At 46.7% G+C, this 14218-nt stretch overlaps 1 protein-coding gene and 1 long non-coding RNA gene across 2 annotated transcripts in view; one reads left to right on the forward strand and one right to left on the reverse strand.

The window, feature by feature from the left end:
* LOC309522167 overlaps positions 1 to 14218 on the reverse strand; it is a 233678-nt gene that overhangs the window by 71097 nt on the left and 148363 nt on the right. The gene's annotated exons all lie outside the window — the stretch shown is intronic.
* ACP5 (acid phosphatase 5, tartrate resistant) lies at positions 2016 to 14092 on the forward strand. The gene is made up of 5 exons (XM_082205147.1): positions 2016 to 2327; positions 5196 to 5450; positions 6807 to 6934; positions 9746 to 10091; positions 12253 to 14092. The coding sequence occupies exons 2-5, from the start codon at positions 5196 to 5198 to the stop codon at positions 12493 to 12495; spliced, it is 972 nt and encodes a 323-aa protein (XP_082061273.1). The 5' UTR covers positions 2016 to 2327; the 3' UTR covers positions 12496 to 14092.

The following is a 14218-nucleotide window of genomic DNA, read 5'->3' on the forward strand; positions in this document are numbered from 1 at the left end:
GCTGGGGCATGTCCTGCATTATTTAGAAGGCTGGAAATTTCCAGCAACCAGGGCCTGAAAGCAACAGCCATGCCCTGTTGTACATCCAGCCCTTGGTCATGAGACGTGCATTGCGTCTGAAGTTGAGGTTCATTTAACCATCAAGGCTTCTAGCAGGCATGTTCAAAGTCCATTTCAGGGGCCTAATCCGGGGCCTAATCCGGCCTGCCGGTCGGTTTAATCTGAGCCCCACAGGCAGTTCTTTCCCATGGTTCTACAAAAAGGTCATCAACTCTGGGGTAAAATGCTAAAAAAAGGTGTTGCAGGAATTTCTGTATAGGTTGGGGGGGGTTGCCCCTCCAGCAGATATCATGCAAATGCAGCCCATTACCAAAATCAGCACAATGACTTTTGTGATTTGCCCCCACAAAACACTTCACCACAGTTTCTTCCTATCTATTCAAAGGGCCTCTGCTGCACAATACCAAATGTAACAATTCGCTGATAAATGTATCTATGTACTGGCTCACTGGGGGAAACTTCAGAAATTCATATACTGTATCTCTTTTGTTACACTTGATGGGTGTTTGGTGGAGGGCAAGGGGAATCATGAGGCAGGGTCCAGGATGCTCAGATTACTGCCACCAGACCTCCCCTTTCATGATGTAACCATGATGTATTAGTGATGTAGTTTGGGTGGGGTGTAACATGGGGATTAGCAGCTAATAAAAGTTTGGGTTCTCTTTTGTTCAGGGCTTCCATCTTGTTTCGCCTGGTGGCAGGTGGGAGTCCTATCATGGCAGTCTTCAATAAAGACCAAGTCCACTGGCTGCTGTTTTGCTTTGGTATTCCTGGCTGGTGTCCTTGTTTTCTTTGTCCAAGGGAGCCCTCGGATTTCTCCGTTAACAAAGGTCAACAACTTCAACCCTAAACAACAAAGGTCAACAACTTTGGTTGGCCCTCATGCATGTTTACTTCATGAAATCTGGCCCTCTTTGAAAAGAGTTTGGACACTCCTGGTTTATAGGCCATGGCAGCCTCTTCATTTGCCTTCCCTTTCATATGGAAAAGCCAGCTTTTTGTTTCTCTCGGGTTTAGCCTCGCTGGCTTTTGGCTCACCACTTTGTTGTGCTTTGTATTGTTGTAAACAAAAATTGGTCTTTTCCCTTATGGGGGTATCCAAGAGCCCATATAGAGTCCTTACATAGGTTCCCTATTGGTAGGAGAAAATAACAGAGGCCAACCAGAGAATATTGAGAAGCAAAGCAGCTAGTAAGCTTGATCTTTATTGATCTGTTGCAACAGGGTGCTCCCCTCACCCGCAGGAGAGAGGAGGAACCCAGAACAATGGCGCGCAAGCCCTTATATGGACTTTTCAAATTGCCACCCTGTAGATCAAGACCACCCCCAGAATCATCATACATACATCACAGAAGGGGTGTAACCTAAGACCACCCCTCAGATACATCATACCTACATCACAGAAAAGGCGGTCTAAAACAGAAATTTGAATGTTGTTTATCTCCTGGCTGGCAGGTTACTTGACTGGATACCCTGGGGAGCCTGGCCAGTCTTTTGTAATGATAAAGAGTTTCTGGGCCAGATCACAGGCTCACACCCTATTCATATTTTAAATGTGCCCTTAAGACAGGATTTGTGAGGAAAGAGACAATGGGGAGGTTTCCCACTTTGACCTTGCAGAGAAAACATTTGCTCAGTTTAGGAATCAAAATGGTTCCAGGTTGGTCTTCCTGTGCTGATCTATGTACGTGCTTGGTTGGTACACTTATGAACATTACCATATATCTAAGACCTCAAAATTCCTATCACAGTATCTTATCAGAAGGTCCCACAGCTAGTCCGCCGGTCTCGTTCAAACGGTTGCATTTCCTGAGTCCTTCTTCAAAAAAGTAAGCAAGCCTTTGTGGCATCCAACGTGCGGAGCTGCGAAAGGGTTAAGGGGCTGAGCCGCAGTTTCCTTATCAGGTCTGCCGCGAAGGCAGGTTAAAGAATCTTTAACCTCTGTCTGCTCGGAGGAGGAAGTGTCACATGGCTTGTGGGGGGGGGGAGAGAGAAGTTAGTGTGGGTCATCACTTCAGCATCTGTTTCTCCATCTCACTCAGTTTTTCTGCTTCAATCCTGACTGGTGCTGGAGGGAACTCCCCCCCCCATCCGCCCCAATTTCCCGTTTCCAGTTACTGATAAAATGTCCCATGTTGCAGCGGAGGTACTTCAGTTGTTTTCAGATGACAGAGACTCCCCGGAGAGAGAGGTGCTGAGTTAACACCCAGGACGATCGGATCCGAGCACATAAGTTTTGACAGGACGGATCTTAACAGAAACAGCAAGTAAGTTCCTCTTGTTACAAAGTCTTTCTCTTCCTGGTGCTTCCTCTACGTACTCGCTTTCCTACCTCGCTTACAGGTCGCCCCTGATCTGTCCCCCGCCCCCCTTCCTTTTCCTTTTTTCCCCTCCCGGAGAAGAGCGCAATCGATGGATCCGTTTCAACGTTTTGTCACCGTTTGGACGCCCATGTTAATACAACACAGACTACCCATTAGGAAAGGCGCAAACAAGAGCAAATGTAAGGGATGCCAGCGTGGTTAAATCGAAGAGTCAAGAAAGCTATACAGTGGTACCTCGGGTTAAGTACTTAATTCGTTCCGGAGGTCCGTTCTTAACCTGAAACTGTTCTTAACCTGAAGCACCACTGTAGCTAATGGGGCCTCCTGCTGCCGCCGCGCCACCGGAGCACGATTTCTGTTCTCATCCTGAAGCAAAGTTCTTAACCTGAAGCACTATTTCTGAGTTAGCGTAGTCTGTAACCTGAAGCGTATGTAACCTGAAGCGTATGTAACCCGAGGTACCTCTGTACAATGCAACAAGCCTTTCTTTAAGAAGTGAGTGTTTTGGGTGATGACAAAGAGAGAGCACAAGCTCTGGCAAGCCAAGTGCAAACCTAGACTAAGGAGGTCTCTGAAGAACAAAGAATTAGAGCTATGAAACTGAATAATAAGGGATGTTTAAAGATCAGCAGAAGGGAAATCAGACAGAGCAGCACTGGGATTGTTACAGCCCTAATCCTAATCCAGGAGATGTCAACCCAGGGTGCAGCAGCTGAAAAAAGAGCAAATTCCATGCTAGGGATCATTAGGAAAGGAATTGAAAGCAAAACTGGCAATATCATAATGCCATTATTCAAATCTATGGTGTGATCACATTTGGAGTACAATCATACCTCGGGTTGCGAACACTGCGGGTTGTGCGTTTTTGGGTTATGGACCATGCCAAACCTGGAAGTACCGGAACAGGTTACTTCTGGGTTTTGGCGCTTGCACATGTGCAGAAGCACTAAATCGCGCTTTGCGCATGCACAGAAGCGCTGAATTGCATCATGGCGTGTGCAGACACGGCCCTGCGGGTTGCGAACGCTGCGGGTTGCGAATGTGCCTCCCGCACAGATCACGTTCACAAACCGAGGTTGCACTGTACTGTGTACAGTTCTGGTTGTTTCACCTCCTTGTGACATCAGGGCGCTGGACCAGATTGGCCTTTGCGGGTTATTCTTACGTTCTTTTGTTAATTGCACTGCGAAAAAGGAACACTTGTCTTTTTTACTCTCTTTAATCACCAAATCTGGGTTTGATGTTGACATAATACTACAAAATAAGAAAGGTAGCGGCTTTTTAATAAATCCCAGTATGCAGGCGATTAGCAAATGGTATATAACCTCTTCTGCTTTGTATATCTCTCTGTACCACAGCATGACTGTGCGCTACCATGTTTTAAGGCTGCAATCTTGTGTGCACAGTTGCTGAGAGTAAGGGCGCTACCAGACTTCTATATTCTTTATTATTCATTCACATCCCGACAAATTTAGGCTGTGCAGTTAAAGCGGATTTGAAGCTCTTGTGAACCACACCCGCTTCCCCTAAATATCAGATTTTTTGGATAAGGAAAGTGTGATAACTCTTGATTTGATCCAACATCCTCAACTGTCTCCCCAAACTCGTATCAGAGTGAATGCCCAATGGTGTCTAATCTGTAAACAAAGGAATTGGGATGAGTGTCCCTCAGGCAGGTCCACAAATTCTCGGTAGACATGCACAGGAATGCACTATGAATGACAATAGCTTTCTAATGTAATCTTGGAGTGAGCAATAGTTGTTTTTTCAGGGCAAAGTGTGATTAGATAAATATGGGTGGAGTTCAACATGCTATACTGTATTAATGTTCTATCTGCACAACCACATCCACTAGCCAGACAGAATGTCTCTCCCTCCCCCCCACTTCCATTCACCCCTCAGAAACAATTTTGTGGGAAAGTCCTGTTACACAAACATAAGTCCTTGTGCAGGCCTTTCGCTGACGGGTTTGTTAAGTGAATTCTGCCCTATGTATCAATAGAAAGGCATTTTCACAAGGGACATTTAAAAGGTCACTGGGTTTTTGTATGTGTGTTTGTAAATATGAAGAACACACACACACACACACACGAGTATGGTATCAGTTGAAAAACAACACACTGGGTAAGGTATCAATTAGATTTTTTTTAATGGGTAATTGGCTGGTTAGGCACATTAGCTAGCTGGCAGGACAAAAATCTTGGGTTGGTGGAGAAATAGTTCCATTTTCTATGGGTGCTTCCAGGTGGCTGTTTATTGTTGCTCAGACATGCAAGTTTTTCACAGCACCCACACAATAGTGTCACATTATATTGCCATCCATATCTTGCCCCCCACCATTTAATCATTATTTACCCCATTCATGGAAAATCCAGTGTTGGGGGAAGGGGAACTGCTGCCTGTGTCCCATGATCTGCAATATCCAAGTGACCCATTTGTAATATTAAACCCTCACCTGGAAGCATTCTATGCCTCATTAACAATATCTAGAAATAATTTGTTGGGGGTCTTCGCTGTTCTTGGTATCATTTCAAAGAACACAAAAAAGAAGCACAGAAGAAGCCGAAATGTTACATCCTATTGGACTCTGGTTGTTTTTAATAAACACTGCAATTTTTCAGGAGTGTGTGCTTGGAACAAACATGGAATAAAGCTCTTTAGTAGTGAGACCAGAAAGGAGAGCAGTGCTCAGAGTCGAGGGGAAGGAGCTTCCAGAAAAAGATAGTAGCAATGCAAGCAGATCTGTGGTTGACCTTTTCCAGGTAAATGTTGTTTCTATCCCATGTTGTCATTGCATTTCCTCGCTTTCAGATGATGAATTTCCTCTACCTTCTGGGGCTCTTCCTGGCTGCCCTGCCGAGCCTTCATGCACGTTCCTCCTTGCGCTTCATCGCTGTGGGAGATTGGGGCGGGGTGCCCAACGCTCCTTTCTACACAGCCCGCGAGGCAGCCGTGGCCAGTGAGATGGGACGTACGGCAGCTTCGCTGGGAGCAGACTTCATCTTGTCCCTCGGAGACAACTTCTACTACAGTGGTGTGCAGGACGCCTACGACAAGCGCTTTCAGGTCAGGAGGTGGGGTGTGTGAGTGTGTGGAGAGGCTGGGGACTCCATCAGGACTCCAGGGAGTGCTGGAATAAGATAAAGCTCAGAGTGCTGCTGAGTTAACTTGGACACAGCACACAGCCTACACAGTCCCAAGTTGGGAGCCCTGGGGTTGAGTGCCAAAGGTAAAGGTAAAGGGACCCCTGACCATTAGGTCCAGTCACGGACGACTGTGGGGTTGCAGCGCTCATCTCGCTTTACTGGCTGAGGGAGCCAACGTCTGTCCACAGACAGTTTTTCCAGGTCATGTGGCCAGCATGCCTAAGCCGCTTCTGGCGAAACCAGAGCAGCGCATGGAAACACTGTTTACCTTCCCGCCGGAGCGGTACCTATTTATCTACTTGCACTGGTGTGCTTTCGAACTGCTAGGTTGGCAGGAGCTGGGACAGAGCAATGGGAGTTCATCCCGTCGCAGGGATTCAAACCGCCGACCTTCTGATCGGCAAGCCCTAGGCGCTGTGGACCTCCCCCCCCCCCAAATCCTGAATTACCTACGTGAATTTATTTTAAAGTGTATCCAAGGCACCACTAGCACACTTAGCAATCCTCACTATTAAGCAGAGGTTGGGTGGCCATCTGTCTTGGATTCTTTAGTTGAGATTCTTGCATTGTAGGGGTTGGTCTGGATGACCCTCAGGGTCCCTTCCAATTCTACAGTTCTGCGATTGTATGATTTAGAACTCGCCCTTCAGGCAAACAGGCTCCTGGAGTGCCTGATAAGATCAAGATAGCCCCTGCTTCTGCCCTTAGGCTTACAATCTGAAAGACACAGCAGAAAAGGAGAAAATGGGGGGGGGGAGGAGGGAAAAGCAAATTTCAGGCACCACTTTTATTTTAATTTTTACTTCTTTTATTAAAATGTTTAGAGAGTGTCAGTATGAAATGTTGCTGTGGAAATGGTTACATGTTAGATAAGGAACAACTGAAAGCCATAAATCTTCTCTTTCTTGAATGCACGCATATATAAGGGCACTATTCAAAATATTAGTATTTTATTGGAGTTTTTCAGATGCGTGCTGTAAATTTAGGCTTCTACAAAGAGTGGATTATAGCTTTCTGTTGCCTTAACGCAACAAATCCGCGTTACAAAAAAAAGACTTTGTGTGGTTAAGGAAAGCAACAGGGAGATTGCACTGAAAAGTGTGGGGTGGGCAAATTATTAATGGGGAGGTGCATAACCTCTGTACAGGCAAAGGAAAGAAAAGAGGCATAGTCTAACCTTCAGCGTAAGCTCTCTGCAAGCAAATCCGGATGAATGCGCAATAAACAGATTGTCTGGAGGAATCCATAAACAAAGGCGCTCCTTTTTCTGTTGCAGGAGACATTTGAGTCAGTTTTCCAGGCCCCCTCACTGCGCAACTTGCCCTGGTATGTGCTGGCTGGGAATCACGACCATTCAGGGAATGTCACTGCACAGATTGCCTATAGCAAGATCTCCAAACGTTGGTAAGACTCCACTGCTGTGAGGCCTGTGATTTGTTCTTGTTGGTAGTTAAGCTGCAGAGAGTTACCAGGTGTGGAAAAGTTAGGGGACAGATTTTGCGGGAAGAGGCGAATGTCCTTGTCTGCGCCGTGGGCCCCCTAATATGTTCACAGGAGAGGTAGGATTTGATCTGTTCTTTTGCAGACCATGACACCCTTAGCCACTAGAATACACCAGCTCTCTTTTTTGTATATTCTTATTTATTTTCAAGACTAAAATCTAGGTGGCAAATAATAAGAAATGCCTTGATTACTACTGATACCTGTCGTTTTTGAGTCAGTAACAGCTACTGTAAAGGTTGATGAATGCATTACATCAAGAAACAATAGAACAAATAACTATTCCCCTCCCTCCAAAAAAATATTTTTTTTGTTAGCAGACGATACACAGTGCATCCTCCATAATGACACTTCCCAAAACTCTACTACAGTGGTACCTTGGGTTACATACGCTTCAGGTTACATACACTTCAGGTTACAGACTCCGCTAACCCAGAAATAGTGCTTCAGGTTAAGAATTTTGCTTCAAGATGAGAACAGAAATTGTGCTCTGGCGGTGTGGCAGCAGCAGGAGGCCCCATTAGCTAAAGTGGTGCTTCAGGTTAAGAACAGTTTCAGGTTAAGTACGGACCTCCAGAACGAATTAAGTACTTAACCCGAGGTACCACTGTATAATATAGGGATGCGGGTGGCGCTGTGGGTAAAACCTCAGTGCCTAGGGCTTGCCGATTGCATGGTCGGCGGTTCGAATCCCCACGGCGGGGTGAGCTCCCGTCTTTCGGTCCCAGCTCCTGCCCACCTGGCAGTTCGAAAGCACCCCTAAGTGCAAGTAGATAAATAGGTACCGCTTTATAGCGAGAAGGTAAACGGCGTTTCCGTGTGCTGCGCTGGTGCTGGCTCGCCAGAGCAGCTTCGTCACACTGGCCACGTGACCCGGAAGTGTCTCTGGACAGCGCTGGCCCCCGGCCTCTTAAGTGAGATGGGCGCACAACCCTAGAGTCGGACACGACTGGCCCGTACGGGCAGGGGTACCTTTACCACTGTATAATGGAAGGCAAAGACGATAATAAGGTCAGGGCAACTGTTTACATGACAAGATGGAAATACCATACCAAAACATAGATACAGATGTTAAGCATTCCAAATTTGTATACAGTATGAGGGAGGATGCTGTCTGCCCTCTTAACATAATTAATAAAAGAAAAAGAGCTCCAAGTTGAAGTAACTTTGTCTGTCTTTGAAGTGCCATGTGAAGCTCTCAGTTTTGGAGTTAGTTTCTCCCTAAATGCAATATACCACACTTTGTGGTACACCAGCTCTTATTAAGCATCTTTAATATTTGTTTTTACTTCTCTCTTATAGTAACAAAACAAACAACCAAGCAAAGCTGCCCTCACACCGCAGCTTCATTGATTTAAAATTTGCGCCACAGATTAAGCAATAAAAAACTTTATGTAAGTGGCTATCAAACCTCTTTCCTTGAGGAAAAATCTCTCTCAGCCTCAAACACCTGGACGTTGCAGAGGATTCTGTGATATTGCTTACTTTAATTATTCTATCATTTCAGAGCCAATGTTTCTATAAAATGCATTCAAAGGGCAAGGTCACAGGCCTTTGGGGCCTCAGTACTGAACGGGACTTATTCTGGAGTAGACAAGTGTACAATTGCTCTGTTAGTTGACTGCATAGTCCTTTAAAAAGCAGGTCACACAACTTAGCTCAATTGTATATTGTGTTCTCATCAGAGCAACTGAGGCATTGAATTTGTAGATTATTCTCCAGTGATATACAGAAGAGCTGAGAAAGGGAAGTGCTTAAACGTTTCCCGATGGTGTCCCCCCCCCAAATAAAATTCACACCCACACACCAGACAGCTGCTTTCATACCCACGGGGGGAAAAGATACCTAGGCCCACATATCTCTTCCTCTCAGAGGAGAAAAACAGTTTGAGGATATTTAATGCACAAACAGCCGGGGAGGGAGTTAGTTATTTCTTCTCCTGCCTCTATTCCAATGAAATTTGGAGCCCTGCCAGCTACGTTGCATAATTTTTAAAAAGCCGACCAGGAGACACTTCATAGACCTCCCAGATCGCAGCTCCATAAGACGCACTTTCCCCCCTCTTAAAATCTAAGGGGAAATGTCTGTGCATCTTATGGAGCGAATGTGTGGTCCCTGGGGCTGTGGGGGGGGGACCCGGGCTTCCCCTGCCAGCCCTGACAAGCTCCTGAGCAGCTCTGGGGTAGCCCGCGAAGCCTCCGCAGGGAGCCTTCATCCCGCTGCCCTGGGGAGGCTTCGCGCGGCTATCCCTGGCTTTTGTGGGAGGTGGGGGAAGGGACAGAGCGAGGCTCTCTCACTTCCCCCACCTCCCGCAAAAGCCCCCAAGAGCCGCATATTTTTGTTGTTGAATTCCCCCCCCAAAAAAAGTAGGTGTGCCTTATGGTCAGGTGTGCCTTATGGAGTGAAAAATACGGTAGTTTGGCCCAGAGTGCCTGAAAAGGTGATGCTTCTCCTTGGAGCTGTGAGGTGATCCTTGCAGATCTGCAGGTACAAGTCCTGGCTCAAAGTAATCCCCCTTCTGTTTTGATGTCTGGTTCGGCCAGCCCTTGCGTGGCCGAATATCCACAGAGCTTTTGTGGCTGTGGAAGCATCCCACCAAAGGCCTTGCGATATAGAAGCACCTTCTTCTTCTTCTTCTCCTTCTCCTTCTCCTTCTTCTCCTTCTTTTCCTTCTTCGTTTCTAATTGTTTTGCCTCCTGCTCTTTTTGCCACCAGGCACTTCCCCAAAAACTACTACAGGCTGAGGTTCAAGGTGCCCGGCACCAACGCCACCGTTTCCATTGTCATGATCGACACGGTGACTATCTGCGGCAATTCGGATGACTTCCAAAATGAGCAGCCCCTGCACCCACGGGAACTGGGCGCGGCCCGCTCCCAGATGTCCTGGCTCCGCAAACAGCTGGCCAACTCTCAGGATGACTACTTGTTGGTGGCTGGGCACTACCCAGTGTGGTCGGTGGGGAAGCACGGCCCAACCACATGCTTGGTGAAGCACCTGCAGCCGCTGCTGCTGAAATACAAGGCCACAGCCTACTTGTGCGGCCATGATCACAACCTGCAGGTGAGACAAGGAAGAGAGAGCCCCATCATCTTTGCTTAGAACTTTGCTCTTGCACACTTCCTATAAAGACGATGCCCCTTGTGGTAGAAAGTGGTAGATTTGGGCCTGGGTCTTGGGCTTCCTTTGTTGTTGTTGTTGTTTAGTCGTGTCCGACTCTTCGTGACCCCATGGACCAGAGCACACCAGGCACTCCTGTCTTCCATTGCCTCCCACAGTGTGGTCAACTTATTCTCATAGCTTTGAGAACACTATCCAACCATCTCGTCCTCTGTCATCCCCTTCTCCTTGTGCCCTCCATCTTTCCCAACGTCAGGGTCTTTTCCAGGGAGTCTTCTCTTCTCATGAGGTGGCCAAAGTATTGGAGGCTCAGCTTCAGGATCTGTCCTTCCAGTGAGCACTCAGGGCTGATTTCCTTCAGAATGGAGAGGTTTGATCTTCTTGCAGTCCATGGGACTCTCAAGAGTCTCCTCCAGCACCATAGTTCCAAAGCATCAATTCTTCGGTGATCAGCCTTCTTTATGGTCCAGCTCTGTTTCCCACCTGTAAAAGAGGGGAAGAATAATGATCTTGCTGCAGGAATGAGTGAGAAAATATACGCTAAATGAGCATGAGTGCTATTGAAAAGTGTGAGAAGGAAGTTCTTACTTCATGACCTGTGACTGTTGGGGTGTTGCTCCTGGTTTACGGCCTCTTTCCCCCTTCCTCCAGTTTCTTCTTCATAATGCTATCCCAACACCTGCTTTTTGCTTTTCATTGCACACTGGGAGAGCTGCGAGAAGTGGGGAAGCAGGTGGGTTCCTTCACTAACTTCCCGTCCCATGTCTTGTGTCTCTTCACCAGCACTTCCCTTTGACCACTGACCCTTGCGCCACGTGCGCATCTCCTGCTGCCACCTGACGTACCCTTTCCTCAACCTCTCTCGTCTTTTCCATTCCTTTCCTTCTCCCAACTTGGTATGTCTGGCACAGGTAGCAAGTCCCTCTGGAGAGGAACTGTGCCATTTGATGGTCTGTGTAGAACTTGAGCACTAAACATAAAAATGTGCCCCTACAGCCCTGTCTCTTCCTATCTGGCAGCCTATCTTGAACATACTTTGTCATCATTATTGTTGATTGATTGATTGATTGAAATCTTATGCTGCTTTTCATTCAAATGAATCCCAAAGCAGCTTACAAACAATAAATAACAATAACAAATTACAGTGGTACCTCTGGATACGAACGGGATCCGTCCCAGAGCCCCATTCGTATCCTGAAGAAAATGCAATGCATGTCTGCGTGTGCACAGGTTGCAATTCGCCGCTTCCACACATGCACATGATGTCATTTTTACCGTCTGCGCATGTGCAAGCAGCAAAACCCGGAAGTAACGCGTTCCATTACTTCTGGGTCACCGTGGAGTGCAGCCTGAAAGCACTCAACCTGAAGCAACTTCAACCCGAGGTATGACTGTAGAGCATAATAGAACATCACAAGTACAGTGGTACCTCGGGTTAAGTACTTAATTCGTTCCGGAGGTCCATTCTTAACCTGAAACTGTTCTTAACCTGAAGCACCACTTTAGCTAATGGGGCCTCCTGCTGCTGCTGCACCGCCGAAGCACGATTTCTGTTCTCATCCTGAAGCAAAGTTCTTAACCTGAAGCACTATTTCTGGGTTAGCGGAGTCTGTCACCTGAAGCGTATGTAACCCGAGGTACCACTGTACTACATAAATCATACAAGATCATTACAACTATTGCACCCCACTGCCTTTCCTTCTTGGAGCAACACTGAGCTTCAGCAATACTGAGCTTCTCACAATCATTCCATGGGCTGGAAGTTGTACCCCTGTCTCTTAAATAAAAGTCTGTCACATATACAGTGGTACCTTGGTTCTTGAACTTAATCCGTTCTGGGAGTCCATTGGACTCCTGAAACCGTTCAAAGACCAAGGCACGACTTCCGATTAGCTGCACTCAAGCAGAAACCACGTCGGATGTTCGGCTTCTGAAAAACGTTCGCAAATGGGAGCCGATTTCTTCGACAACTAAGTCTTTTGAAAACCAAGGTACCACTGTAATGGGCGGGGGGATAGCTAGGCAACAACATGATGGTTTGAGACACCCAAAAGTTATGCGACGGTGATACTGGTTTGAGCCTGTTCCTCCCTTTCTCCAACAGTACCTCCAGGACAAAACTGGCTTGGGCTACGTGCTAAGTGGAGCGGGGAACTTCATGGATGACTCCAAGCATCACCTTCACGAGGTCCCTGCTGGATACCTGCGCTTCTTCTATGGCCACGCCTCTTCTCAAGGGGGCTTTGCCTACATTGAGATTAATGCCAAAGAGATGAGCATTACCTACATTGAGGGCAAAGGCAAGTCTCTCTACAAGACCTCGCTGCCCAGGCGGAGACGCTTCTGAAGATGAGACAACAGTCAGCATTGGCCTTGTAGGGGCACAGTTGGCCTCTCTGACACACACAAACACAGCACACCTTCCTCCTAGGGCTGAGAACTGCCATTTGTGGGGAGTGTAGCCATCAAGAGAGCTCTAACATCTCCTGTTTGTGAGGCACTCCTACTCTTCTGCACACCTCAAAAGACCCGCCTGTACGAAACCAGTCATGGTTATGTAGTTCCACCTTCCTCCCAGTAGAACCTCATCTCTTCTGCATCCAAAGCATTCCTTTCTGAATGCTGCTTCTGAATCCTCGTATGTGGCTCCTGCCCAGATATTGATAACATACCAGATCCTGAGTCATCACTGGTCCAGCTTAATTGCCACCTGGCTGGTGGCTACTATGAGCCTTTGTCATAGGCGTTAGGTAAACGTCATAGGTGTTAAATTTTCGGCATTTCAAAATTTGCAAGAATGGAGGAACAAGCCATAGCGGGCAAGGGTCAGAGATCTGCTCAGCTTAAATGAAATCCATACCCTTGCTCCTGGCCATTGTTTCAACTGCAGTCTTGTTATGCCCATTGCTGCTTCTGGGGGGCAAAATGAGAAAGGAAGAATGTAGAATTGCCACTTAACCACCCCCAGAGTCCTTACAAGTTGCCTATCGGACAAACACATGAGAGGTAGAAGAACCAGACAACACTGAGTAGTCCTAATTCATTCCTCTCCTAGTACAAAAGAAGAAGAAGAAGAAGCAGGGACTGTTCCCTCACTTACTATATAGCCTACTCCTGCAGCATGGTGTCTGTAGCTGCCATGAACTTTCAGAATTATCTCAAAGAAGAATGAACTTTTGCCTACTTAAGATCACCATTCTGAAACTATCTGCTGGCTCATCTGTTTCAGGTGTAAACAGTGGGACTCAGCTAGCTGTTTAGGGTTGGGGCTGAAAAATAACTTTGCTCTGTCTGAGTAGCACCCAGTGAAGCCGGGAAGTGTTTGGATGCAGATGACATTTGGATCTTTCCCCTTTAACTTTTCAAGTACATGATCCTCCTCTATGCACCTCTTATGTAGAAATTCTGTACCACACAGGTGAGGCTTTGCAGCAGGAGTTTTCCTCCTGTTGACAAACAGCTCCTGTGGATCGGGAGATGGTGGCGATTAGGAAAGTGGGGGTATGCAGAACACCCAGACTTAAGGTCCTCACTTTAGTGATTTTATTGCCCAGCCCCATGTCCTTTCAAGACAGTGGACTTCATGATTCAGTCGTTCATCCTATCCTGGTGAACACTCTTCAAATGAAGAATGCAAGTTTTGCTGTGTGCCAAAGGAAGAAGAGCTCCGTCTGCCTTCTAAACAGCTGCTATTGGATAAATAGGTCTCTTCCTTTCTGGATTTTTCTTCTGTTTTGTATTTGATTCTGCTCCAGACGTTAGTTGCTGTTATGCATTTTAAAGCCATTCACTTGCCAAGATGTTTATCTGCAAGATCAATGATTCTGTGTAACCAGGATCCAGTTTTATTCTGTATATCGGCTCCTTAGGTTTGGTTGAAGAAAACATAGAATCTTCTAAAGTTTTCTTCTGACTAGCTTTTCAATAAATTACTTTTAATACTTTTGGCTTCCCCCCCACCAAACTGAATTTCAGTAGGGCCTTTGTGAAGAACAGTTTGCGTGCCTAAGTTGTTTTTTAAAAAAGCTCAGAGGTGTTAATTCCATATCTACTGGAAAACAGATCCCCCC

The sequence above is a fragment of the Podarcis vaucheri genome (assembly GCF_965113315.1).
Source record: "Podarcis vaucheri genome assembly, chromosome: 17".
Lineage (NCBI taxonomy): Eukaryota > Metazoa > Chordata > Lepidosauria > Squamata > Lacertidae > Podarcis > Podarcis vaucheri.